The 25217-nt window shown below is 47.4% G+C and overlaps 2 protein-coding genes across 2 annotated transcripts; both read left to right on the top strand.

Annotated features, from left to right (window-relative positions):
* The first annotated feature begins 13083 nt into the window (after positions 1 to 13083).
* On the top strand, positions 13084 to 15001 carry fgf3 (fibroblast growth factor 3). Its single transcript, XM_070909548.1, has 3 exons — positions 13084 to 13330; positions 14118 to 14221; positions 14606 to 15001. Exons 1-3 carry the CDS (start codon positions 13084 to 13086, stop codon positions 14999 to 15001), a joined length of 747 nt encoding a protein of 248 aa, XP_070765649.1.
* A 6072-nt stretch (positions 15002 to 21073) lies between these two features.
* fgf4 (fibroblast growth factor 4) lies at positions 21074 to 24414 on the top strand. The gene is given in 4 exon segments (XM_070906737.1): positions 21074 to 21161; positions 21164 to 21358; positions 22425 to 22528; positions 24238 to 24414. Coding segments are annotated over 4 exon segments (564 nt in total).
* Positions 24415 to 25217: the final 803 nt, after the last annotated feature.

The raw sequence follows: 25217 nt of genomic DNA, 5'->3' as shown, positions 1-25217 counted from the left end.
GTTAAAACAGATGTGTTTTCTGGGATTGTTGGCTCTTGATACCAAGGATCAAAATTACATTCTCAATATTTATGACATCTAGATCTAGAGATAGCTATTGTTATTGTATCAGAGAGTATATTGGTGACCCCCCCCCCCCCCCCCCAAAAAAAAACAACTACAAATCTGATTCTGCTTTTATGAATTGATGCCTAATTGTGAGCTCTCAAAGGTGGACTTGCAGAGAGCTGCAACAATTAGTTGATTAATCAAAATGTATCGCCAACTATTGGTATGATTGATTAATCGTTTCTTTTTCAAACAAAAATGTCACATATGCTGGTTCCAGCTTCTTTAATGCCTTTATTTTGCCATTTACGACAGTAAAGGTCTAAGAGTCTATGGGTTGTGGACTGTTGGTTGGACAAAAGAAACAATTTGAAGCTTCGTTTTCACATTTTAAAGACTTAACGATTAATCTGTGAAAATAATCGGCAGATTAATTGATAATGAGAGTAAAATTCTACTCAGAATTTGTTTTGTGCCCTCTCAAATCTTTTGTCATCGATGTACTTCCATACACCTGTGCAGAGACGAGGAAGAAGGTCATGTTGCAGACATCAGAAACATGTTCTAATAGAGCAGGAGCAACCACATCACAGACACACACACACACACACACACACACAAAGCCAGGATGATACAGAGGGATTAGCAGTGAACAAGATGAGTGAATACCTTGATTCTGGTGCCTCATCAACTTAGATCAACAGGAGATCAAATGGAGATCTGTAGATTCATGTTAAGTCCCAGAGTTGTAATTAAAGCTTTATTCACACACTTAACTAAAACCTTGTTAAACACTAAATGAAAGGCCGGCTATTTCAAGGGAAGATTGGATTTGCAGTTCCATAAACATTTCTTGGAAGCAGAAAGCATCTTGTTGGTCGAGTTAATCCTCAGTAGGCGGGGCCAAAGAGCCAGGGCTCTGGATATGTCGTATTGTCGCCGTGGTCAGTCAGCTGAGCTGCCGTCCTTTAAAGCTTTCCATATGTAGGGTAGCTGACTGACTGAGCTTTCGGGACAGATCACCAAGTAGGGCCGCAGAAGTAATATTAATCTCGATCACGATTTGGCTTCCCACAATTCAATGAGCACGATCGTCTGCGATATTGACATTTAAAATGCACATCAAAACTCACGTCAAGCGCTTCCTAAACTAACAGCCAGCTGCCAGCGACTGAGATGCGAATGTAAAACGTTTTGGTACAATTTTATTTATATTTTGCTTCCAGGAGATTGAACTGTGAGTAGGAGCCGGTCTTATTTTTATGCAGATTTGTACATTAGCAGGAATGTAAGCACAACATGGAAGTGAAAGCAGTGCTCTGTGTACTTGAAAGTGCAATAAAAGCATTTTGTCCCTAAAATCGAAATGAATAATCGCGATTAAATAATCGCGATCTCAATATTGATCAAAATAATTATAGGGATTATCATTTTGGCCATAGTCGAAGAGGTAGGACAGCGTTTCTTCTTTGAGAGCGGCCTCATTAAGAGACCTGGAGATGTAGGTAAGATAATATACTGTAAGATAATGTCACGTAGGCTTAGCGACAAAGCTGAAAACGGGCTGTAACCTACAAAGACCACTGGTCAGGAGGCGTTGGGAGGTCTGGAGGTAGACGACCTCGTGAATCCTGCGAGAACGCCAACTGTCACCAGCGACGACGACCAGCACTTAGCACTGTTTATGTGCAGATCCTGGACGGAGAGGCGCGTAGGACTGTAGAGCCCACAGGGGGAACTGGAGCCGAGCGAAGTTCGTAAAACGAAGCCAACTTCAGGTAAATCGCAAATGTCAAAAGAATCTTTATGCGAACGACTGGCAGTGGCTAGAAGAGGAAGAGTTTCACTCGGAGGGAAAAGGAAGAAAAGGACACACACACACACACACACACACACTTTGAAACTAATGTTAGCCTGGCCTGGCACTGTGAATAGCCTCAGGTCTTAAATAGCCTCCCCCTAATCACACACACACACACACACACACTTACACAGAGGGCAGTTTAGGCTGTGTCTGGTCAGTCTAATCACTCAGAGGAAGTAGTCAGGAAGACCTGGTGCACATAGCTGCTCTGTGAAAGCACACACACACACACACACACACACACACACACGGTGTAGCACTAGCAGCATGGCAATGCCTTTGACCTGGTTCCCTGTATTTAGAGCCTTGGATTTCCTGACTCCACTTATTGTTCTGGTCCCAACCATGTCAACCATTCACGTCCCACCCTAAGCCTGCTTTACTCCTTTACTCTCTCCCGTTTGCAACTGGGGATACCTGCACAGAGCGAGGGAGAGAGAGAGGGAGGGAGGGAGGGAGAGAGAGAGAGAGAGAGAGATGGAGAGAGTATGAATGACATGCTGAACGGGGGTGGGGGGTGTTGGGTTGTGCTGCATTGACACATAAAACCAGTGTTTCTCAGTTTTCAGATGTCTCATAGAAGGCTCTGTCTGCTTTGATATTTTAAGTAGGTATCACAACAAAAGGGCCAACAAATGGCAGGAGCGGTGCTGGAGGACTACTGCAGCAGCTAATGGAGGAGCTAGTGTGTTGTGCATGGGCAAGGGAGGAGAGCTCTCCTCCTCAGGGACAGGTAGGGTTACCTGGGGAGGGATTTTCACGTACTCCCCTTCCTTTTGCTCCTGCCAGGCCACAGGAGAAACAACTGCACAGTTTTAGCTTCACTGTTTAGCATCGCTCCAACCAGGTTTAGACCTTTTACTTTTGTCTTGCTGTCCCATGCTGACATGTTGGATTCCTCCCTGAAGATAAAGCTGTTTGGGATATTTTCATAGAGCTTAGGATGTCATACAAGTCATAAGAAATCCCACTGAGAACCTTTTAAAAGACATTATTGCAAAATGAAAATGACAACATTTAAAAAGGTAAAACACCCATAACTTGATTCACATTCAACAAGACTGAGAGTCTACAGTCATGCTAGCGGGCTCTGTTAGCCTGTAGTTAAGACACCGCGGTGCTTTGAGCTGCATGTTAACACTAGAGTGGCAAAATGGCATGCTAACATGCTGATTCATTTGCAGGTGTAATGTTTAAACATGTTGAGGCTGACGGAAATGTTATTAGTTTTACAGGTATTTGGTCATAAACCAACGTTTTCCTATCTGATGAAGTCAAAGGATCAACACAGTTGTTACAATGAATCCTGAGGGGAACATAAATGCCTGAACCACAGTTATGGTAATCCATCGAGTAGTCAAAAGGTCTATGGATCCACAAAGGCAGCAGGATTCCTCCCTTGTGGAACATGAATATCTGCACAAACGTTTGCGTCAATTCATCAGGTTGATGTCGAGATATCTCAGTATGGACCATCCTTAGAGATCTAAACTTGGCAGACTATCCTTTTTCAAGCTTGTCTTTTCAACACCAACCGTCACAGCATAAATGATCACGGATAGAAAATGTATACATTTCTGTGGCCCTCATTAACAAAAGGAAACGCGAGGTAACGTTTGCCACAGCAGCCACTGTGGCCATCTTGGAACCAGGGGCCTTGTTCCAGGATGGTCGCCCCATTCATTCCAATAAAAGTTCCAAAGTAAAGTTGAGAGTGCTTTTGAATTCAGCTTTTCATTCGTAAGACAAAGACTGTGTGACTTCTGCCCTGAAAAGTAACAAAGTTTGTTTTCAAAAGAGGTTTATGCATTTTAAAATCATGGGGTCAGCTTTTCAGGCTTGTTGAAAACAGGGACAGTTAGACAGTTGTAAGTTGTGAGATGTCCAACTGGAAACTGGCTGCCATTGTAGCGTTGCTCAACGTGGGAAACAAAATGTCATTTTGAACGTATCTCAATTCACAGATCAGGTAAAAGGGTTTCATGTTGGTGTCATTTCATCGCGCCGATAATCCTTTCAAATCACCAGTTAACCTCTTGACATGACAGCAGCGCCTCCTTAAAGTTTCCTCTTGGTATGAAGTCTGGAAACAGGAAGTGCCTCGTGTTTATTGGGGAATAATAAGCATTACGGTGTCACACCTACTCACTGAGGTATGCGGCTGAAACACACACACACACACACACACGATCTGCTTTTCATTAGACAGCCCACCATGCTGCACCGTACATGTAGACCTCGTTAACATGAGTGGGGCTTTTGTCTACCAACAAATCATCATCTCGGACCATGTTCACACACATAACCTCTCTCTTTGGTCTGAACCGAAGGTGAAACGTTTTTTGTGGAAGTAGCTTTACATTGTCATACCACTATGAAACCCCTTCGGTCGGGGTGGCTGGGTGGGTTAGCCTGCCGTTGGCAACCAGGCTTCAGTGTGTGTCCTGTCTCGTATCTATATGTACATCCAAAACTGGCCACTTGGTTAAGAGGATCTTAGTAACCATACCCAAATTGCTATGCCCAGATAAAAAACGTCCTTCAGAATTCAGGGTCCTTCCGAATCATCTTAAATCCCAATTCTTTTCTGGCAAAGCGGTTGCATTAAAAGATATTTTGGATGACAATGCATGCTGTTAACGCATCTCCCACAATGAGGAACATTTGCAGAGGGACCCACAACACTTCCCCTCTCATCTCCCGTGTCTTGCTTTCGAGTCCCCTAATTTGGCATCCTGCTATCTGCCCTGACTACTTCACCATGTCACCTCATGTCAAGTGTCATTACACACAACAATGGCGCCCTAGCTTAGAAAGAACAACTTCGTTGAATGACAAGCGACTCTCAAACCGCCGGCTGAGTTTGTGTGCGTGAGTTAGGGGAAGGTTCTGGAAATAGGGACACGTGAGAGCTTGAGAGTTAAGGATGAAAGTGACTACCTTTGTTACACATGCAACATCCATATTTCTAGAAGGGGAAATGCATTCATCGTCTGGACTGAACCGCTGGTCCGTAGGAAGGCTTTAACCTAACCTTAAAGAGTGAGTACATGAAAGTCGTCCACTTCAAAAAGCATCACGCAGCAATCAGCAGCTTCGGTCCAAAGCCCAGAAAACCCCATACTGCTCCTACCCTCGATGCGATTAGTTCTTGCTGTATTCTCCCACGCCGCCTCCCTCCTCTCTGCGCACTCATTGTTCCTCCCTCTCCGCCCAGCTCCTTTGAATCCCCCTCAACCTCACCATCACTGGCCTCAACCTCCCTTACGAACCTCCTCTCATACCCCAGCCCACCACCCATCAACCCCCGCTTCCATCCCTGCAACCACAAAAGCGAGGGCCAGCAGTCTTTCGGCGTCACAGAATGCAGCATCCAGGTCGATATGGTATTGAACTAACTTCTTGACTTCTTTATTTACCGCAATTCGGTTGTTCTCTCCCTTCATTAGGGTGAGGTGGGTCCTACTGCCTTCTGTCCACTTGTTTTCAGCAGAAACAAGTAGTGAACACAGTGTACAGTGAGTTTTTTAGAGCTTTATCTCTCACAACAGCTGCTGAGCGTGAACCAAGTTGTAAAACCAAAACAAGGAGCTGAAAGACTCCCTATAGCTGAGGGCAGCTGCAGACTCAGGTTCATCACTACCAGAGACACCCAACACGTTGTCATTTGGTACATTATTACGAAAATATTGATGATTCAAGAACTTCCAGCCCTAAAATAATTGAATCTCTGTTTCAGAACTCTTTTGACCCCGACAAGAAACCTGCTCTGGAGGGAATACTTAATACTTTGCTGCTCCGAGACACAGCAGCGAGGCCTTGGAGAGGCATTAACATAGCCGCAGCATGTCGGCTGAAAGACAAAAGCAAACCGGTCACTCCCTCAAGTACCTTCAAGACAGACGTCTGTCATCTGGCCAACTGGCTCGCTGAGTGATGGCAGCCTCGCTCTGACAGGCCGAGAGTCTGCGAGTAGAACTGGTGGACTATGTTCCCCGAGGGGGTTCATTCGCGTGTGCATTTGATTCATAAACAAACCTAGCCGGAACCAATTCACTTCCACTCACCTCGAATGGCAGCACGAAGCTCTCTGAAGTGACGAGCTCAGGTGACGCCACCTCATCCATCTTCCACTCACTCTTTTTTTTTTTTTTTTATTTCCTCCACGCAGCGCCCCCTGTGGAGCAGCCAGGGTCTGCCCTCAATAGTCCGGTATGACTAGGAAGTGAGACAACATTCAGTTTCAAATGAGCTCCTCATAGCAGCCACTTCATCACTGTCAGCTGGAGGGGAGCGTCCACCCGTCCATCACGCACTCCTTCTGTTTGATTCCCACTGAGGTAAAGAGTGCGTTAGCATCAGCTTTAAGCGCATTGGTCCCCTCAAAAGTATGCTACGATGAATCTATATAGTCAATACAGTGTGAGAAAATAGCAAAAGCCAACCGTCCAAAACCCGAAGATATTTAATTTGCTTGATAAATAACTTAGATTACATTACATCATACGTTCAAAGCTTTTACGGAACCTTTTTTTTTTTCTATTCAATTCAATTCCACTTTTTAAAATCATCGCGGCAGTTAAACTTGATTCTCTATAGTTTCTATTGATAACTGCCGGAGATAAACCGCCATTCAACACACTCAACACCACAAATATCACTGTTCTCCACAGTGATCGTCCCGATCGTCCCACCCCAACCCCCACCACACCCTGACAATATGTGCTGGTAGTGTGAGTGTTTCGGTTCTCTACGTGTATTTCTGAGTGCATGTCTGTGTCTGTGTGGGTGGTGCACATGCTTGTATGTGTTTTATGAATATGTGATGGCGTATTAATGTGTGTGTTGCTTGTATGTGAATAGTTTTCCTTTTTTTTTTTTTTTCTTATGTGTGGAGGTTTGTGGGTGTGCGTTATTGTGTGTGTGTGTGTGTGTGTGTGTGTGTGTGTGTGTCTATAACAGCCATTGATGGCCTCTAGAGTTTCATCCTTCCACAATCATTTGCCTGTTGGAAGGTGCAGCCGCTCTGCAGGCATCTGAAACCTGCAGCCAACAATCAAAGAGCTGTAGGAGTATAGGACAGACCTATCTGGTTACAGAGGGAGAGCGAGTGAATGAGAGACAAAGAGTGACAGTGCGAGAACGAGAGAGAGAGAGAGAGTAGTGAGAAAGAGAAAGCATGTAAGAAAGAGAAAGGGAGAAAACATTACAAAGGTTGTTATTTTCATCCATCTTCTGATGGAATATACTGCTTCTTTTTTTTATTTTTTTTAAAGAGGACAAACAGTTGGTGAGGCTTCCTCGGCCCTCCGGCCATCTTTCAGCATTTGTCTGCTCACTCACGTTTCCTCTTTTCTGCATGAGAACCAATTTATATCACAATGAATGCATGGGAGACACAGACAAGCCCCCGCTGTTTGTCTTTCTCCCCCATATCTTCACAAAGCCAGCGCTTTGACTTTGTCCACAAAATCCACCTCTGCTGCTTGTTCAAATGCTACTACAAATACGTCAGAGTGCTAACGCCAGTATCACGCGGTCGGGATTTGATGTGCGTTACGGTTAACCTGCAGCAGCGTGAAAACCGGGGGCATTGGGTCGTGAATTAATTATCCCATTTTAACCTTAACGCGAAATCTGTATCGCGATATCTCAATGCAACGTATATATATAATACACACTATCACGTAGTAAAACCCTGTTCTGCATGTAAATTGATGTCGAAACATATTATTACTCTGAGAGTCATCTTCTCTGCACAAAAGTTATTCAGGAAAACGTAAAAAAAATGCCCCCCCCCCCGCCTCAAACACCACTACAAAAGAAGTTGTTTTAGCGCAATGGCTATCTTAGCTAGTGCAGTACCAGTGGCACTTACCGACTAAGAGAGGGCGCCGGTGAGCCCGTAAATCTGCATGGATATATGGAGTTATGGATGGAGAGATTCATGGATTCATACATTTATGGCAAATTATTGCAATTTATGGCAAGTCGAATCGCATGCTATACAAACTCTGTTACACTGACATGCTGATGTTTACAAATTAATTATAACGTTTCGTTTTAGCACTACACACAACGTACAGCTGAGGCCGATGGGAACGTCATGAGTTCTGCTGGTCATAAACCTAAATTTTGACCCGATGATGGCGCTTGGATGTGAAGTCAGAGGATCAGGGGAGCATAAAGGTCTGAACTACATTTCACGGTCTAGCAGTTGATATTTCAGCCCTGGACCAAAGTGGTGGACCGACCGACCGACCAGCCAAATCTGCAAGTCCTAACTTTTAGCCACGCTGCTAGCAAGAGCTCTGATTACCTTGTTACAGTATAACATTGGTGTAGTCAGCTAGGCTAGCAAAATGTAGCCTACAGACGTCTCTGTCTGTCATGTGACCAACACCATGTAGCAGACCCTCAAGAGCATCACGTTTGTTGACAAGTTCAGCAGCCAACCCCCTACCTAAATTGCATATCGAGGGCCAACAACAATGTGGGCAGAATCAAGATGAGGAGAACACTTATTATTACCAGGTTCTAAATGCAAACCCCACACAGAGATGTCATTGCTTGGATTACAGATCACATGTTGTCAAAACATAATCCTGACTAAAAAAGACACCACATCCTGTTCAGATATATAATATAACCAGGGGAAGTCCAGTGATACAGTAGATATGGACTATATGGGTATAGGACTAATCTCATGTGAATCAGACTGCTGTTGGTTTATTTTCCCGCCTAAAGGTCCCATGTGTAACAATATGCAACAATTTCCATGTGTCGCTTTTTATTACCAATGTGTGAAACGTGTCTAACATCATTGATAAAAAATGAGACCCTCCCTGACTTTAGCCTGTGAACTGATTTCTATGTAAAGGGCGCAGGGCGTTTTTAATGGGTCGGGTGAAGACGGGCCACTAAACCCTCTTGGTTAAGGTTAGCGAAGGATTGTGGTTTTGGTTGAAACAGCTTTTTAACCAAGACCACAGTCCCGAACCTTAACCAAGTGCTTTGAGTAAAACGTAAACATGTTCATTAAGCTTTCGTGGCCTGCAGAGGACATTGTATGAAAACATGAAATACGTTGACAGGGAACATATTGCTGGTACATAAGATTTTGTGACTTTCCAATTGTGCCTTCCTTCACTTTCTACTTGACTTTGTGTTCCTTTTACTTCGCTGTACATTAGAAACTGTCATTGACAAAGTAGTGCTGGCCACATAGACAAGTCCCTCTTTGCTCATCCACAAAAAGCTGAAATCTAACCTTTCAAAGTCATCCAAAGTTCTACCTTATACATTTTCTTCCTATGATCATCTGCCCGTGAGCCTCTTTTTATACCAGAGGTCATTCAAGAAAAGTGAGAATGATTTTTTAATGACATTATCCAACTGAATTTTTTTCTAAACTGTGCCTTTCAGTCGCATTTGGGAGCTTTGGGAGAAACACCATTAACCAAACCAACATGCCAATATTGAAGACTGAACTGGGCTGAGCAGAAAGAAAAGAGAGGGAGAAAGAGGGAGGCTGAATAAAATAGTTGCCAATTTGTTTGCTGTGTGCTGGAACTGTACAAGACTTCTTTCTGAAGCGCCTGACAAGCAGGTGAGATCAAAGTCATGGGGACAAAAGAGGCTCAGCAGCGATTTGTCAGGAGACGAGAGGCAGCGGCCGGGTTCAGCCCTCTGATCACCGCCTCACCAAAGAAATCTGCCCATGAGAAAAAGTACAGCAGAAAGGGTTCAAAGGTCATTTTGATTTGCTCTGGATTACTGGTACCTCCTTTTTCCTCCACTAAAAGGGGGGGCCAAGAAAAGGACCTGGCTAATAACCTTTGTATTATTGCAGAAAAGAAACCCTTTTGTGCCAAGAGGGTTTTTGGGGTGGTGGTGGTGGGGGGAGAATTTTTGGGGAGGTCAATTAAAAAAGGAGCCCTGAAATTCTTGCTTTCATTCATGGCTGGAGGAGAGGAAAAAAGGGAAAGTTAAAATGTATGCTTTTGGGTTTTGTGTCAAAGCACTTCACATGGCTGGGTTTGGACTCATTCGTCAAGTGGAATGACGGCAAAAGGAAGGGTCGGAAATATTTCAGTTGGGTAAATAATTGAGAAATGGCCCGAGCTCTTCTCTTGAAGTAAAAAAGCATTGCCCATTGTCTTGTTTCTTCTGAACACAGGTGTGAATGCGTCCAAAATGCATTGAGAACGTGCTGGGATCTGATCACTCCAGCCACATTGGGAGGCGGTCAGGAATGCAAGTGTGCAGTGTAATGTGAACTGGAATGGCTCCCCGGCCACATTCAAGGACCAATTAGTCAACTTTGTATTGTGTAGATAGCAGGACAAAGCCCCCAAACACAGTTGATTTGCCTCTGCCAAACAACTCGGACAAGGTTCTGAAGTCTGTACCCGAGCTGAGGCATCAAACAGCTGCTTACAACCTTCTTCTGTCACCCTATGGCTGGACACAAATGTGTATTTTTTTTTTTTTCTGTTTAGCTGCGGTGGAAGTCTCGAAATCCAATCCAAATGATCGCTCAAGATGAACTCTCAATCAAGACCCAACCCGGGACCCCCAGCCTGACTGGGTCCAACTGGGAAGGGTTTCGGTTCGCTGCCACAGGCCTCAGGTCCGTGTGTCAATATGTTTAATATCCGAGTGGATCCAAATAGATCCGAGCACGCTCAGTATGAGCTCTGATCACATGGCTCTGTCCTCGGTGGACTATGTTAAAGATTTATGTTAAATGGCTTTCAGAATCAGAATCAGAAATTCTGATCTGACTATGATCATTTTGGTGTTCTCTCTCTGAATCCTCAGGTCTGTTCGGTACAAGGTCCTCCGCCACTGCTACATTTTCTTTTTTGAAAGTGAATTTAGGCATGTTGGGTTTGGGTGCATTTTACACGGATACATTTCAGGTTGGGTCCAGCATTTTAGACCCATGAAGACCTCGCCCATACCTTAGGGGAAACATCTCCTAAGGTGTTTCCATGACCCCACAGATGTCCTCTGTTTGCCTGGAAATATAAAAATTGTTTGCCCGGGCTGAAACCGACATTCAAATCCAAAATGTCTGTGGGACAAGAACGCGAGCAGAGCAGCGCGGTCTGTGATAATGTCGCATTTAAACGCCGGTCTCAGCCCGGGCAAACATTTTATCATTCCCAGCAGGAAGTAGACATCTGTGAGATCATGAAAATACCTTTGAAGATGCATCCCGCTGCCGAAAATATACAGTTTAGACCGCTGGAGTTGCGCATGGAGTGCTAACCCTAACCCTGCAATCCTGCCCATATGCATCTGGATACAAGATCTGAATGAGGCCTAAAACCTGGATTTAGCACCGTTCCATAACTGGCGTTTTAACCTTCGAAATTAAAAAACAACAACACGCTTATCCTAACGTGTAGAGGAAGATCTTTGTTTGTGTGTGTGTGTGTGCATGTGCATCACAAATTGAGAGCGTTTGCCATGCTTATTGCTGGGATGCCTTGTGGGCGGTGTGGAGGGGAGCGTAATTAAAATAGTTTCTGGGAGAAACAGCACACCACATCAGAGGTTCCACCCTCTTCCAGCATTTAACCACATCAAGAGCATCTCACTTAGAAACGGCCACCAGAACAACCTCCGATACACACGGCCCCGGCTGATGTTTTGGTGTGCTGTCTGACTTGCGAGTTGTCTCGGAGGCCCGACGTGCGCACATTTGTAATTAAAAGAACTGCCCTTTTTTGTTCTGATCATCGGGGTAAATAAAGTGGCAGAGGCAGCTAAGCTGGGTGATGTATGGGAGGGGAAGACAAATTAACCGTTGACTCTCTGGGGGATTCTCAGCAGAGGCCTTCATAGCAGCAGTGGAGCAGCGCCAAAGGGCAGAGAGATTTGTAGATGATGGTGCTAATTACCAGAATGCAAACCATAATGCGACCAAGATGGAAGCAATTTAGGCAGTAGTCATTTAGCCTGCTGCTCTTCCGCCCACCGGCTGCTGCCTCGCCAGAGCAGGGGCATTAGGGAAGGAAAAGTCTGGGACAATCCATGGCTCGGGTGAAGGATAAAGAATAATGCACCGGGGGGAGAGGTTCCGTGGCGTGAGGAGCACATGGAGAGAGAGCCCCGTGACAGGCCACTCATTTGTCTTTTTTTTCCCCCCCTTAATCTAACTTCAACGGGGACAACACTTAAGCATAAGTGGGTAATACTTGCAGGTCAGGAGAAGGAAGGAGCGTATAAATACTTGGGAACAAAGACGGCGGCGAACTTTTTAAATGCTGAGAGAAGGACAAGGCTTGGGTCGTCGCCACCTCTGGAAGAACTCTGTGGAACTCTGGAGCCTCTGATTCGAGGCAAATTACAAATTGCAGAAGCTTGATGTTGACCTCGGCCTGTCGTTGGTGGGTTCACCGTGTGCTCTTGGCACCTGTTGAACTGGGATGAATGTATTTATGCTTCAGGTAGTTGCGGACCACCCCAAAGGTCAAAGTGCTTAACAGATTTGTTACTTCCAATGCTTCTTAAACATCAGACATTTGGAAGATAAAGTTGTGTCCAAGTGGCCAAATGAAAGTATCCAGGATGACAGAAATGAGGGGCGAATTCATTGTACAATGAATACAATTGAAAAAGTTGCAGTCTGTTAAGTTCTTTTTTTTGAAAGTTTGAGGTCGGTTCATGATTTATCAGGAACTCCTCACCTGTTGCCGCAGTCTGTATAATTTGGGAAGTCTAGTTGCTCTTTCAGGATATTTCAGAAGAGGAGTTCAGAGGGGGAGAGCTGTTCCGCACTCAGCCACTGTGTAATTTTATCCACGCCGCAGTCTCTCACTTCACACAGGGCTGATACCTTTTGCCTCCCCCCTTTCCTTTGTATCAATTGGTCGGAGTTCAGCCTATTGTCGCCACAACCGTCTTTTATATCTGCGCTCAGTCTGAGCTGAGGCTCTCAGTCAGACCTGCAGGAGGGATTCCCAGCAGCAGCAGCAGCGAGGAGCGGCGAGGAGCGGATCCCACCTCGGCTGTGCTGTCAGTGGCGCCTCTCGGACTCGGATGTGCGCAAGGCTGGAGCTCTCGAGCGTTGGGGCCCCGGCACTTTAATGGGACCCCGAGAACCGGGCAAGGAGTCCTCTGTTTTTTCGCCACAATCGTCGCTCCACGACCATGCCACAATGCTGATGATACCTCTGCTGGTGTTGCTGAGCCTGTTGGATCCTGTTTGCTCCCTGGCCCGCCGCTGCGCCCCAGGCCAGGCTTGCGACCCCCGGCAGCGGAGGGACGCCGGGGGCCGCGGAGGAGTGTATGAACACCTCGGAGGAGCGCCGAGGCGCAGAAAACTCTACTGCGCTACTAAATACCACTTACAAATCCATCCCAATGGGAAGATAGATGGATCTCTGGAGGAAAACGACCCGTTCAGTGAGTATTTTACGCACAGCGAAAAACCAGCACGGACACATACAATGTGATCTATTTTATTTTATTTCATATATATATATATATATATATATATTCTTTTTTCAAATGAAAAAAGTTTTTTTTAATCATCCAGATTGGTGGAATGATATTAAACACACGGAGTTTCGCTTCAGGGTAAAGTAAACACGTGCTTATATAGAATATTATAAATATATAATAATAATAATAATAATAATAATAGAATATATTTGTTCATGGTGCTGTTTATCTGTTTGTGTCCGTCTGCCTTCAGAACACTCTGATATGATTAATCCATCATAGTTTCTCTGGCAGTGAAGTAAGCGTGTGTGTGTGTGTGTGTGTGTGTGAAATCACGTCATGGCAAAGCTGCGACACGCGGGTTAATCTCTATTAGAAGTATCAGCCCCAAAGTATTACCATCCAGGCGGGACAAAGGCGCTGTCCTAACGGATGTGTTTATCTAATCAGCGGCCATTAGAGGCTCTCTGAGGGGCTGAATAGGCCATTGACTAATCAAGCACTGATTAAAAAAAAAGAGCCAATAAACACCCTGAATGGGGCGGGGCCGAGGTGTGCAAATGCAACCGGAAATGAATGCATTTCGCTTTAAAGCGTGACAAAGGTGCGTTTGTTCTGTTTTATGTTTGATTTCCACCTCCCCCCCGCCCAGATTTCCCCCACATCTTGTGAAGAATTTGAATGAGAGTAAAAATCCTTCTGTAACTTGCTGTTGTTACGCGTATCTAACTGTTCCTCTGTCCTGCAGGCATCATGGAAATCACAGCGGTGGATGTGGGCGTCGTGGCCATAAAGGGGCTTTTCTCGGCCAGGTACCTGGCCATGAACGATAAAGGCCGGCTGTACGCCTCGGTGAGTGCAGGCCTGCAGATTTCACCTCGCCGTCCGGCGTGTCTTCCTTCCCTTTCAAGCGCATGCAGGGCAGGTTAAAGGCCCCCCCCACACACACACACACACACACACATGCCAAGGCAGAAAGATCAGGTTTCGTGCTGTAATGTTTGCCCGCCGTTTATCCGGTGTTAAAAACTGTGATTTTTATGGCTGATCTGGTGTCTGATAGCGGTAGCAGTCGGTTGTTGTTGTTGTTGTTGTTGTTGGTGGGAGCCCAATGCGGGTCTTGAGCGGAATGGGAACACTCGCGGTGCCTCCGAGAGGTCGCCCCCGTGAATCAAAAGCATATGGCGGCTGCCTGACAAACGTGGCTCACTGTTTCCTTCCTTCTCATCCCCCCAGGAAGTGTTCAACAGAGAGTGTGAGTTCGTGGAGCGGATCCACGAGTTGGGGTACAACACCTACGCGTCCCGCCACCACTCCACTGAGCAGCCGCTGCCACCAGGGGGCGGAGGCGGCGGCGGCGGCGGCAGCAAGCGGCGAGCCAGCGCCAAGCGCCAGTGGTATGTTTCCATTAACGGCAAAGGCCGGCCGCGGCGAGGCTTTAAAACCAGAAGCACGGACAAAGCCTCACTGTTCCTCCCTCGGGTGCTGGGCAACAAGGACCATGAGATGGTGAGGCGGCTGAGGGACAGTCAGAGCGCGCACCACCACGCGCATCACCGCAGCGGCCGCAGCGACCGCCGGAGACGCCAGCACCGCGCCAGGAAAGGCCGGGGCCGACAGCCAGATGACTGAGCAGACTTTTGGGGTGGAGGTGGGCGGGGGTGCCGCTGACCCCTTGACCCTATGACTCATCCAAACACAGACCCCCCCCCCCGCCTGATCTCAGCACATGCTGTAGCTTGATTGCAATGGAAGATGTGGATTGCGGTGGACGCTGCCCTTCTGGATTAGCGGAAGCTTTTGTTCCGGAGAAGGAGAAAGAAACACGAAGGTCCGGCCCAAGTGCTTGGGGGGGGGGGGGGGGCATATAGCACATCAGGAGACTTGGACTCTCACACGCAGCTGTATAATCTTCTATTTACTGACACCTGACTTCTTCGAAAATGCTACCGTCTTGTAAACAAATGCATGAATAAAGTAGAGAACGGCCATCTTACTTTGTAAAAAAAGTGTAAAACAGATCGACTTTTGTACGCCAGCGACTTCACACGGGTCAGAACGCCTTGCGAAAGTGGTCCTGTTGTTGTAAATACGGTGTGCACTATGCATGTACAGCGGCTTCACGGCTTTTCATACGTCAAACGCTGGACCGACAAAAGTCAACATTTCGCTAAGTGCTGACAGACGATGGCGGATGTTGAAGGGAGGACTTTTACACAGCAAAGCACTTTTTTCTTTTCTTCTTTCTTTTTTTTTTTTTTGTCCGATTCACATTCAGAAGCAAAGGGACACTCAAGCGAGAGAGACGGCGGGGGGGGGGGGGGGGGGGGGTCCGCTGTGTTTCATTGTGACACTCTTACAATGTGATAGTCTACTGTCTGTAAACTGAAAGATGTACTTTGTATATTGAACTAATGATATGAATATTTATTTTGGTGCCTGTGTTGTAAGTTATTGATAAGACTGTTTTACCGATGTTTGTTTTCTCTTCTCTCCACCTGGTTCCAACATAAAACACGATGGTACTGACTGACTGATTTGTTCCAACTTTTCTTTGTCATTTCTCTTTAAAAGAAGGGTTGTTGTTGTTGTTTTTTGGTTGTTGTGTGGCTTAGTGGAGAGGTGAATGCAGCTGGATACAGCACGGTGGGAAAGCTGAACCGGTTTTCTGTCAGAACGACACCGCAATTTCCTAATTGCGGTGTCGTTCTGACAGAAAACTGAGGCTGAAACGCTGAACACGCACACCAACCCAAGTAAGAAACCTGTGACGAGCAAAAAGGAGTCAGATCACACAAAACGTAACGTTCAAAAGTGCCATTCGAGGAACTTCACGCTCTCGGTGTGAAACAGTTTCTTTTTAAGAGTTAAATTAAGGTCACATTTGTAAAAAAAACATTTTGGAGTTGATGAGGTCTCAGTTTCGGGGGTTTTTTGTTTCCGCTGTTCTTTGGAGCCACAGCTCTTTGAAGGCAGCGCCGCCTGAAACACACAATAGGACATTTTGTTTTTGAACAAAGACTTAACAACACAGACCCAATGTGCCCCTCCATTTTTTCCCTTAATCCTATACACGTTTTTTTTTTGTTGTTGTTTTTTTAACCCGTCCACCAGATTTACATTGAATTTAACTGTAAAACAACAGCGGCCGGCACGCTGTAAAGGGTCAAACCTGTTAGTGTAGGCTAATAGTGACTCCTGTGGTACATCCAGCGTAGATATTCGCATCGAGGATTAAACGGAGAACAGCCTGACGTGTGTGGCTGTCGCACTAGGTTCATTACAGCTTGCATTTAGAGCTCTCTGCCTCTACGTGATCCCCCTCTCTCCCCGCCGCAGCTCATGTGTTAGAGCGCTGCACCTGTTGCTGCGACTACCAGGACGACCGCCGATGCAAACTTCACCACGAGCACAGCACTCGGACCCCCTTTTTTGATGTTCAGGTTTTCTCCTTGCCTCACTCCCCGTCTATAGGTAGCCGCATATAAAGCCTTGTCATTCTATACCTGCGGGCTGGGGAGGCTTCCTGGCCCAGACAATAGCTCCTCCCAAGGGGGGCCTGGGAAGCGATGCCGCCTGAGACTTTTGGGCTTTTTTTTTTTTTTTTTTTTTGAAACACCGACCAAAAGCCGCAGAGTCGATAAACAAGGGGCAGTTCCCTCCTGAAAGCAGAAACTGTGTCATACAAAGTGTAACACCTTGCTATGGGATTGTTATGAATGCCGAACTCTAATATTACTCAACAGGAATGTGGGACTTCAGAGTTTGGTTTGGGTCTTTTGTGGTCCCTTCTCCCTGCCTGCAACATGTGTCCTCTTGGACCTCTTCCTCCTCGTGACGTCCCGCTGGAGGAGGAGATTCATCGGCCGGGCGACCAAAAAAAAATGACACTCATCTGCGACATCCGCCGGGCTGACGGGGTGCAGGGATGAGGATTCCTCAGAGAGCGCTCATTCATTCATAATTAAAAGCTCAACCATTCTGAGCCCGAACACAGAGGATTGTTATTTGTCCTCCTAGGTGTCCCTTAGGAAGTCTGTGTTTTCTGGTAAAAAGAAATAAAATGAAATAAAGGTTTACAAGTTGTAACTAATAAAGACAAAATAAAGTTATAAACCGGTAATAAGAACACATTTTGGGTTGCCAGGTTGACTGACGGGACCGTGTGACCAGTTATCTTCTGACGACGGAGGATCTGGACTTCTATTTATCTGTTCATTAACAGCTCATCAAGCATTTATTCATTTTTAAATTCATGTTAAAAACCGCACATTTACCAAAGACAAACACTAACCAAAGGATTCACAATCTAATTGACATAAACAGACGTTAAATGACCTATAAAGCACTCGTAAAGTTATAAACCATTCATTAAGTTATGGTTTCCAACTTATAAACCCTTTAAAAATGGTGCCTTTTCAGAAAGTGGTATTTATTTATTTTTTTATTTTTTTAAAAGTTTGTCATGCTATGATCATCATCATGGTGACATGACTATACAAAAGTACACACACGGTCAAAACCTGATGGTGACCTGAGGGAGGCACGCAGAGGTGAAACTCCACTGTGGTGACTGCAGTGCCACAGCGTTCACTTGTAAATAGTGACCCCTAGAGGCAGATAGCCGCCTGTCCTGTCCTGTCCTTCCAGACACCAGTGGCCCACTGACATGTGTGATGTGCGTACTATGTCGGCCGTCTCGGCTCGTCAGAGCTGCTCAGTGCCCTCTGCAGGCGGCCCACAGCCAGTAAGCACCAGATTACATAACGTGGATAAATTGACCCGTACAAGTCACTTAGCGAATCCAGTCTCGCAGCAGCAGTTTCCGTGGCAGCTGTCCACCTGGCCAGCATCCAACTGTGCTGTGCCAACAACATCAGAGGAAACGTCGCGGCCCCTCCCTCCCGTTCGGATACATAGAACACGACACTGGATATACACACACTCACTAACAGGTAGGACACCTTTCACACCACACACACACACACACACACACACACGTGTTTCAGTAGCAGCTGATTATTACTGCAGCGCAATAAATGAAAAAAAAATGGAATAAGGGAAAAAAATAATGGACTGAAATCTGCCCCGATGATGACACAACTTTCAGAAGATCAGCTCACTCACACAAAGACAAAGGGAGAGGCTGCTGTCGGCCACAGTTGCAATCAGTTGCGGTGCTGTCTGACCAGAATCAGAATCAGAATCAGAAACTGTTTATTGCCAAGTAACATACATTACAAGGAATTTGCCGTGGTCTGAAGGTGCTATTAGGCCAAAGGCCAATTCAAAAGCCTCGTCTTTTGGAAATGACGAATAAACGAGTGAGCGAGCGAATGCTTGCGTTGAATGTCGGGACATTTTAAGCTCCGAATTGCAGCTGTCACCCAGTGAAATCCAAAACCTCTTTCCCTCAGCATAATTCATAGCATACATGCAACCTAAAACCACAATGGCTTCAGTACAACGTAAACAAAAAAATAAAGCCGCGCATAGCCGACAGATCTCATGACCGCAGAGAAACATCTCAGCCTCGTTTTTATTTTAAAGCGATAATAGAAAGATTACAGAACCACGGACAGCGACGCGGTGGTTTACACGGCTCGGGCGTTCCCTCGGGTCTTCGTTTGCGGGGGGGGGGCGGTCTGGCTTGGCCTGCGCAGGCCGTTCTGGAGATCCTGTGGTCAACAACCAGCCCACCTGGCTCCCATAAATCCAGGGGTCCACCGGCTACCCAGAAGGCTCAGTGGTCCTCTGCCTCAGAGATTCAGGATGGATCATCAGTTTGTTCTGTTCCGGAGGCCCGATGGATTTTCAGTCATCCAACATACTGGTGGCGCCGGATCTGACCGTTTTCCTGAACGTTTGATGGTGTGTCGGCCATCCTGTTTCCTGGATGTGATACGCTCCAGTAGCCATACAGCTAAACTGGAGCTCAGAAGTCCTGAAAGTCCAGCTGTCCGTCAGCCCTTGAGGTCCTGGAGGTCCAATGGTCAATATGTTGTCCTGGAGGTCCAGTAGTCTTTAAGTTGTCCTGGAGGTCTAGTGGTCAATAAGTTGTCCTGGAGGTCTAGTGGTCTTTAAGTTGTCCTGGAGGTCCAGTAGTCTTTAAGTTGTCCTGGAGGTCTAATGGTCCATGACTTGTCCTGGAGGTCTAGTGGTCCATGACTTGTCCTGGAGGTCAGTGGGTTTTATATAACGGCCCTTACAGCTGGGTTAGCTGGTATGTCAGCCATCCTGGAGGTTTGATGGACTGTTCTTTTGCTATTCTTTTGATCCATGCATCCCAAAAGGACCTTTGGTCCACCAGACTGGGTCCCCCTGTTGGTTAGCTGGGTATGTCAGGCCATTGCTCGGGCTCGGTAGTCATCAACGGGGGGGGGGGCCTCAACACCACAGGATTGTCTTTAAGATCTGGCTGCATTCACGGGGCCACAAAGACGCGAAGTTGTCGCGCATTGAGGATCAGCCGAATGTGAACGTGAGAAAACGTTTCATGCGTGGTCAAATGAGGAGCAGGACCCGAGCCACCCCCGGAGATCAAAGGTACCGTGTCTCTCTGCGCTGACGGAGAGGGAAGACCCTCAGGACCCCCGACATAAAGACGAATAAAGGGACGCTCGGCGGAGAGGGGGGGGGGGGGTAAATGTTAGTGCCCCACGTAGATCACAGCAGCGACGAAACGCTCACGTCTGTACGTTACGTTCGGTTCTGTTTCAGCGGACGTCGAAAGCTGGATGGACCGTCAGGGATGGCACACATCAAAGACGCGCTGCCATGACGCTGACCTGAGAAACAGGTCAGCCCCCCCAACCCCACCCCCCCCTCCACCTCTCAGGGACGTGTTTCCTTGAAACAATCACCAAAGTCTGTTTCCACATGCCATGCGAGGAGGTTTATTTGTTCCATTACAAACACACGCACACGCACACACACGCACACACACGCACGACAGTTGCCAGCTGTAACGGCGGGTTACTGTGATAAAGTCTGACAGCATACTTATCAACGCTGCGGACTCCTCTATTTAGTCTTACCATTGTTTTGTATAAGGGTCCCCGGGACGCGGTTTCCCCTCTTACCAGTCTTAAGTTAGCGCTTTTCTTTCTCTTTTTTTTTCTCTCCCCTTTCTTTCTTTTTCATTCGGTTGAATCGGGAGCTGTGTTTTTTCCTGTTATTGTTCATTTATAGAACTGTCTCCTGTCTCGACACCACGGTCTGTTAACTCGGCCGTTTCCTATTTGACATCCTCCCATACATCAATTATGATATTCTGCCGCTGATAATGAAAGCCTCACACAAAAGAAGGGTTTTTTTTTTTATTATTCATTTATTTTCTACAAACTCCCGACTCTGCTCTCAGATAACGCAGCTATTATTTCATTTCAATAAAGCCCCCCCCACCACCACCTCCTCCACCACCACCACCACCCGCAGCTCCAAGAATGTGAAAATGTACTTTGGAGGTTTCTTCCCAGCGCGGCGCAGTGATGTAATGTGTCTGCAGGTATAAATATAGAGGCATGGCTGCGCAGCGTCCCTGCAGATCAATGTCGCTCGGGCGCTGAAGCCAGTGCGCCTGTCGGTCTGGGAATGAGCGCAGCCTCCTCACGCTCCTCGCTGCCGCGCCGCTGCGCCTCCTTTTTGTTGCCGCGTCACTGGAAAGGCAAACGCCGGGAGGCTGCTTTCAGAGCCAGACCCGGGATGGGCTCTCTGGCGGCCCTGCGGACCGTCCTGGTCCTGGGCCTGGTGACCGGACTGGCGGGATGCCCCCCGGCCTGAACGGGACGGCGGACCGCTGGGAGGCCCTCTACTCGCGGTCCCTGGCGCGGATCCCGGGGGAGAAGCGGGAGGAGATCGGCCGGGACAGCGACTACCTCCTGGGCATTAAAAGGCTGCGGCGCCTCTATTGCAACGTGGGGATCGGCTTCCACATGCAGGTGTTACCGGACGGCAGAATAACGGGAGTCCACAACGAAAACCACCACAGTAAGTTGTCTCCGTTCTTTATGAAATTCGACAGAAGCAGCTGCCCGCTTATTTCCACACCTTTGACGCGTTTATTGGAGGGGCCCGCGCCGCGTTACCAGCTGGAGCGCGGTCACCGCCAGAGACGGACTTTCACAACAACTTTTATTTTGAGCGTCTTTTCGGTCCCCGACACAACACGTCCCGCCACCTGCTGGACACCTGACCCCCCCCCCCCCCCCACCCGACCTGTACTTTTTCACTCCCTTTGCCCGCGCTGTCACGGCGGATATCGATCCGCGCGTCGGTGCCCAACCAACATCTGGAGCCCTTTCCGCAGTGCCGCCGGGCGCACACCGTGTAACCGGAGCCCGCTTGTGATCCAGGCCAGCGGCCAGCCGGCACCCTAAAGTTAGGACACGGCGCACGGCGGACCCCCCCCCCCCCCCCCCCCCCCCCAGACAAAGTCACACACCGCCTCGCATTTGCAGACACGAGGAGTAACAAGCGCGCATTTCCCCGACATGTCAGGCGTAATCCCCGTCACCCTGGCGGGTGCGGACTGCGCTCCGGTGACAGGGGAGCTCACAGCGTGCTTTTGTTGTTCTTTTTTTGTTGTTTTTTGTGGTGCTGCCTTCTGTACTATTTTCAGACAAGGCATTAAAAAAAAAAATGCAGGGAGATACATTACAGACACACACACATCTGTGTGAGGAATCCAAGCCCCCGAGCAGCATTTCAGAACGAGAGCAGGAACAACGGGACCGCCGGGGCCGGCCTGTCTCACCAAGGCCTGGGGAGATCCTGCAGCCTTCAGTAAACCTTCAAACATCATCTCTGCATTTCTGACTGACAAGACGCCGCTCGGCACGTGATAGCAGCCATACCTCAGAGAGGGGGGGGGGGGGGGGGTATTGGTCTTTTTTTGTGGCATCACACACACACACACACACACACACACACACACACATCACCTGTGAAATCAGCATTTGCAGACATACATGTCATGTCAGTGTCTCTCCATCAGACCGGTGTGTTTCAGTGTGTGTGTGTGTGTGTGTGTGTGTGTGGTCTGTTTCTCCTGAAGGTCTTCTGCAGATCTCTCCGGTGGAGAGGGGAGTGGTGACCCTGCTGGGTGTTCGCAGCGGACTCTTTGTGGCCATGAACCGGCGAGGAAAGCTGTACGGATCTGTGAGTGTACCAACACGCGTGTCTGACTGTCCGTCTGTCTCTCTCACACACACACACACACACACACACACACACACACACACACACTGGTTTGATGAAGACAAAGACAGAGCTGCAGCTGTTGCCTCTGTAGATTTTGTTGAACCTTTTGTTACAACTGGGGTGTCCAGCTCAGTTTTCAGATGCTGCAAAAACAGTGATAGAGTCCTCCTGAACCCCCCCCCCCCCCCCCCCCCCCCGAGAGAAGTTAGAAAGTCTGTAAGCTGTCCAATGTATAAATGGTGTTTCAAAGTCTTCCCCACACTGCCAGGCATCAATCTGTGATACTACATATCTGCATTTCTCAATACTGCAGTCAGCATCACCGTGGAGTCATGAGTATTAATGCCAGGGAAAGTCACGCCCATTGGACCAAGCTTGAATCACTGGAACAAAAATGATTGTTATTGTCATTAAAACATAAACGTTTACTAGATTAACGAGTAATGAACTCATACTCGCTATCATAGAGCAATGATGCTGCTTTAATGATGATGTGAAGCGGGATAACGCGAGATACCTCAAACGACAAATTGTGTTAACAATGTCAGACTGAAATGGTGACGCTTAGAATAAGAATCAGAATCAGGACTGCTTTATTGATCCCCGGGCGAGGGAGGAGGGGGGGGGGGTGATACACATTCTAGCATAATCAGAACTGCACTGGCGTCATTTCCCACTAACGTTAACTCTGTGAAGCCAAACTCGCCCCTGCCGTCTTGCGCTTGTGACGTCATTCGGGGCCCGAGTCGGCGCAGTGGTGATCGGCGAGCGGAGCCACGCTATCGAGGCCCCGCCCGTAAACCCGCCCGACCCCAATCCTGAGCACACCGCAGTCGATCCCAGCTGTCAATCATGATAAGAACTACCTAAAATGACAGAAACCATCTTTGGGAAAAATGGATTTGACGTGATTTTGTTTTTTTTAGTTCGGCCCATCCTTTAACACGGAGGGAGGGCGGGGCTTATGACCTATTACTGCAGCCAGCCACCGGGGGGGGGGGGGGGGCGATGGAGACATTTTGGCTTCACTGTTGGGGAGCCGTCATGTCGCCTGTGGTATGAAAGGACCAGCAGTCAAGTCCATTGGATCTGGATATTATGTCACAGCTTGCGATGCTGCTGCAACTGACGCGCATTTGACGTCTTTTAAGTTTTAATGGTGAAACTCCGTTCAGTCGCTCGCTGGTTTGAGACCAGCTCGTCAAAGACTTTAACAACGGGTGCAACCCAATCCGCCTTTGAGCGCCCATGTGTGGACATCGCAAGCGGACTTCCTGGTTCTTAAAAGAATCGATGCATAAAGCAGCAGCCAAAGAGGAGTTAGCGACTACGTCCATTTGGAAAGGGCTGCGTGATTCCCAGCTCACCAAGCTATTATTTCCGCTCAGTGAGAGAAAGTGGCACAATCGGAGCCCGGTGCCCTGCGTCCCGCCTCACTCACATCATTCATCATTTCACAATCTCAGTTTTTTTGTTGTGTGTCTGACTGAAACAGCTCCTGTACAATAGCCCCGCACTCAGAAAATAAAGCGATTGTTTGATAGTAATCACGGCGAACAATACAGACTGCAAAAAAAAAAAAGAAAAGAAATCTTTGTTTTGTCTCTGCCTTCCAACAATCGGCGTGTTCCGATAATCCCTCTATCTCCCTGTTTCCTCTCCCCCAGTTGCACTACAACAACGAGTGCAAGTTCAGAGAGAAGCTCCTCGCCAACAACTACAACGCCTACGAGTCGGCGGCCTACCCGAGGATGTACATCGGCCTGAGTAAGAACGGCAAAACAAAACGAGGAAACCGAGTGTCACCCGCCATGACGGTGACACATTTCTTGCCAAGAATCTAGTGGCCTCATAAATAGACGTCACCTCAACATGGAGAAGGAGGAGGGGGGGGGGGGTTGGGCTCCAAACCATGATGCACTTTCACTCCAAGCTTTATGCAAGTGTGTCGTATTTGCTCTTTTGCTATGTACATTTTTTTATTTTATTAATTTATCTTTAACTACAGTTTTGTATTTTTTTTTTCTTTTGTGTAGGAGGGCTTGTGTTTTCAGTGCGGGTGGGTGAGAGGGGATCAAAGACGCTTAACCAAGTTATTTATGTTTTCCGTTTCTGTTCTAATTTATCACATATTTGCTGCTACTGACCGAAAGCACGTTCCTGTCGGTGGGATTTTGCACCGATTTTTTTTTTTTTTTTTATCATTTTCAACCAAACAGGACCTTTTCTTAGTCTTATCCTAAAGAAAAATGAGGCGCGAGTGCGTCTGGCGGTCAGAGGTGGCACTGATTGCCCAACGCTCCGGCTCTTTTGTGTGCCACTGGAGCCTAATTGAAACAGGATCATCTTACTGTCGGGGGGAGAGAGAGAGAGAGAGAGAGAGAGAGAGAGAGAGAGAGAGAGGTTAGGAGGAGAGGAGGAGGGGGGGGGAGTCGAAGAACCCCTACAACCTCCACTGGTCTGTTTATAGCTCTGCCAGGGGACGGGGGGGGGGGTGGGTGAACTCTGAACTTTTCCGCCGTCAATCTCAGTCAGACCTATAAGACTGCAGACAGAGAGCGGCATCCTCTTTGACATTATATAAGTGGGGAATTTAAGGGAGTTTAATGGCGAGGTCAAAACTGTAGCCTTGACTGTGGAATAGGGC

The sequence above is a fragment of the Enoplosus armatus genome, chromosome 1 (assembly GCF_043641665.1).
Source record: "Enoplosus armatus isolate fEnoArm2 chromosome 1, fEnoArm2.hap1, whole genome shotgun sequence".
In the NCBI taxonomy this organism is placed as follows: Eukaryota; Metazoa; Chordata; class Actinopteri; order Centrarchiformes; family Enoplosidae; genus Enoplosus; species Enoplosus armatus.
Note: the sequence above shows the minus strand (reverse complement) of the source record. Positions and strands in the feature narration are given on the sequence as shown.

What these genes read in the sequence shown, in the direction of transcription:
- fgf3 (XM_070909548.1), top strand. Translation starts at nt 13,084, where the DNA reads ATGCTGATGATACCTCTGCTGGTGTTGCTGAGCCTGTTGGATCCTGTT. An exon ending in GGAGGAAAACGACCCGTTCA is followed by an intron (nt 13,331 to 14,117) that starts GTGAGTATTTTA and finishes TCTGTCCTGCAG; the next exon opens with GCATCATGGAAATCACAGCG. An exon ending in AAGGCCGGCTGTACGCCTCG is followed by an intron (nt 14,222 to 14,605) that starts GTGAGTGCAGGC and finishes TCATCCCCCCAG; the next exon opens with GAAGTGTTCAACAGAGAGTG.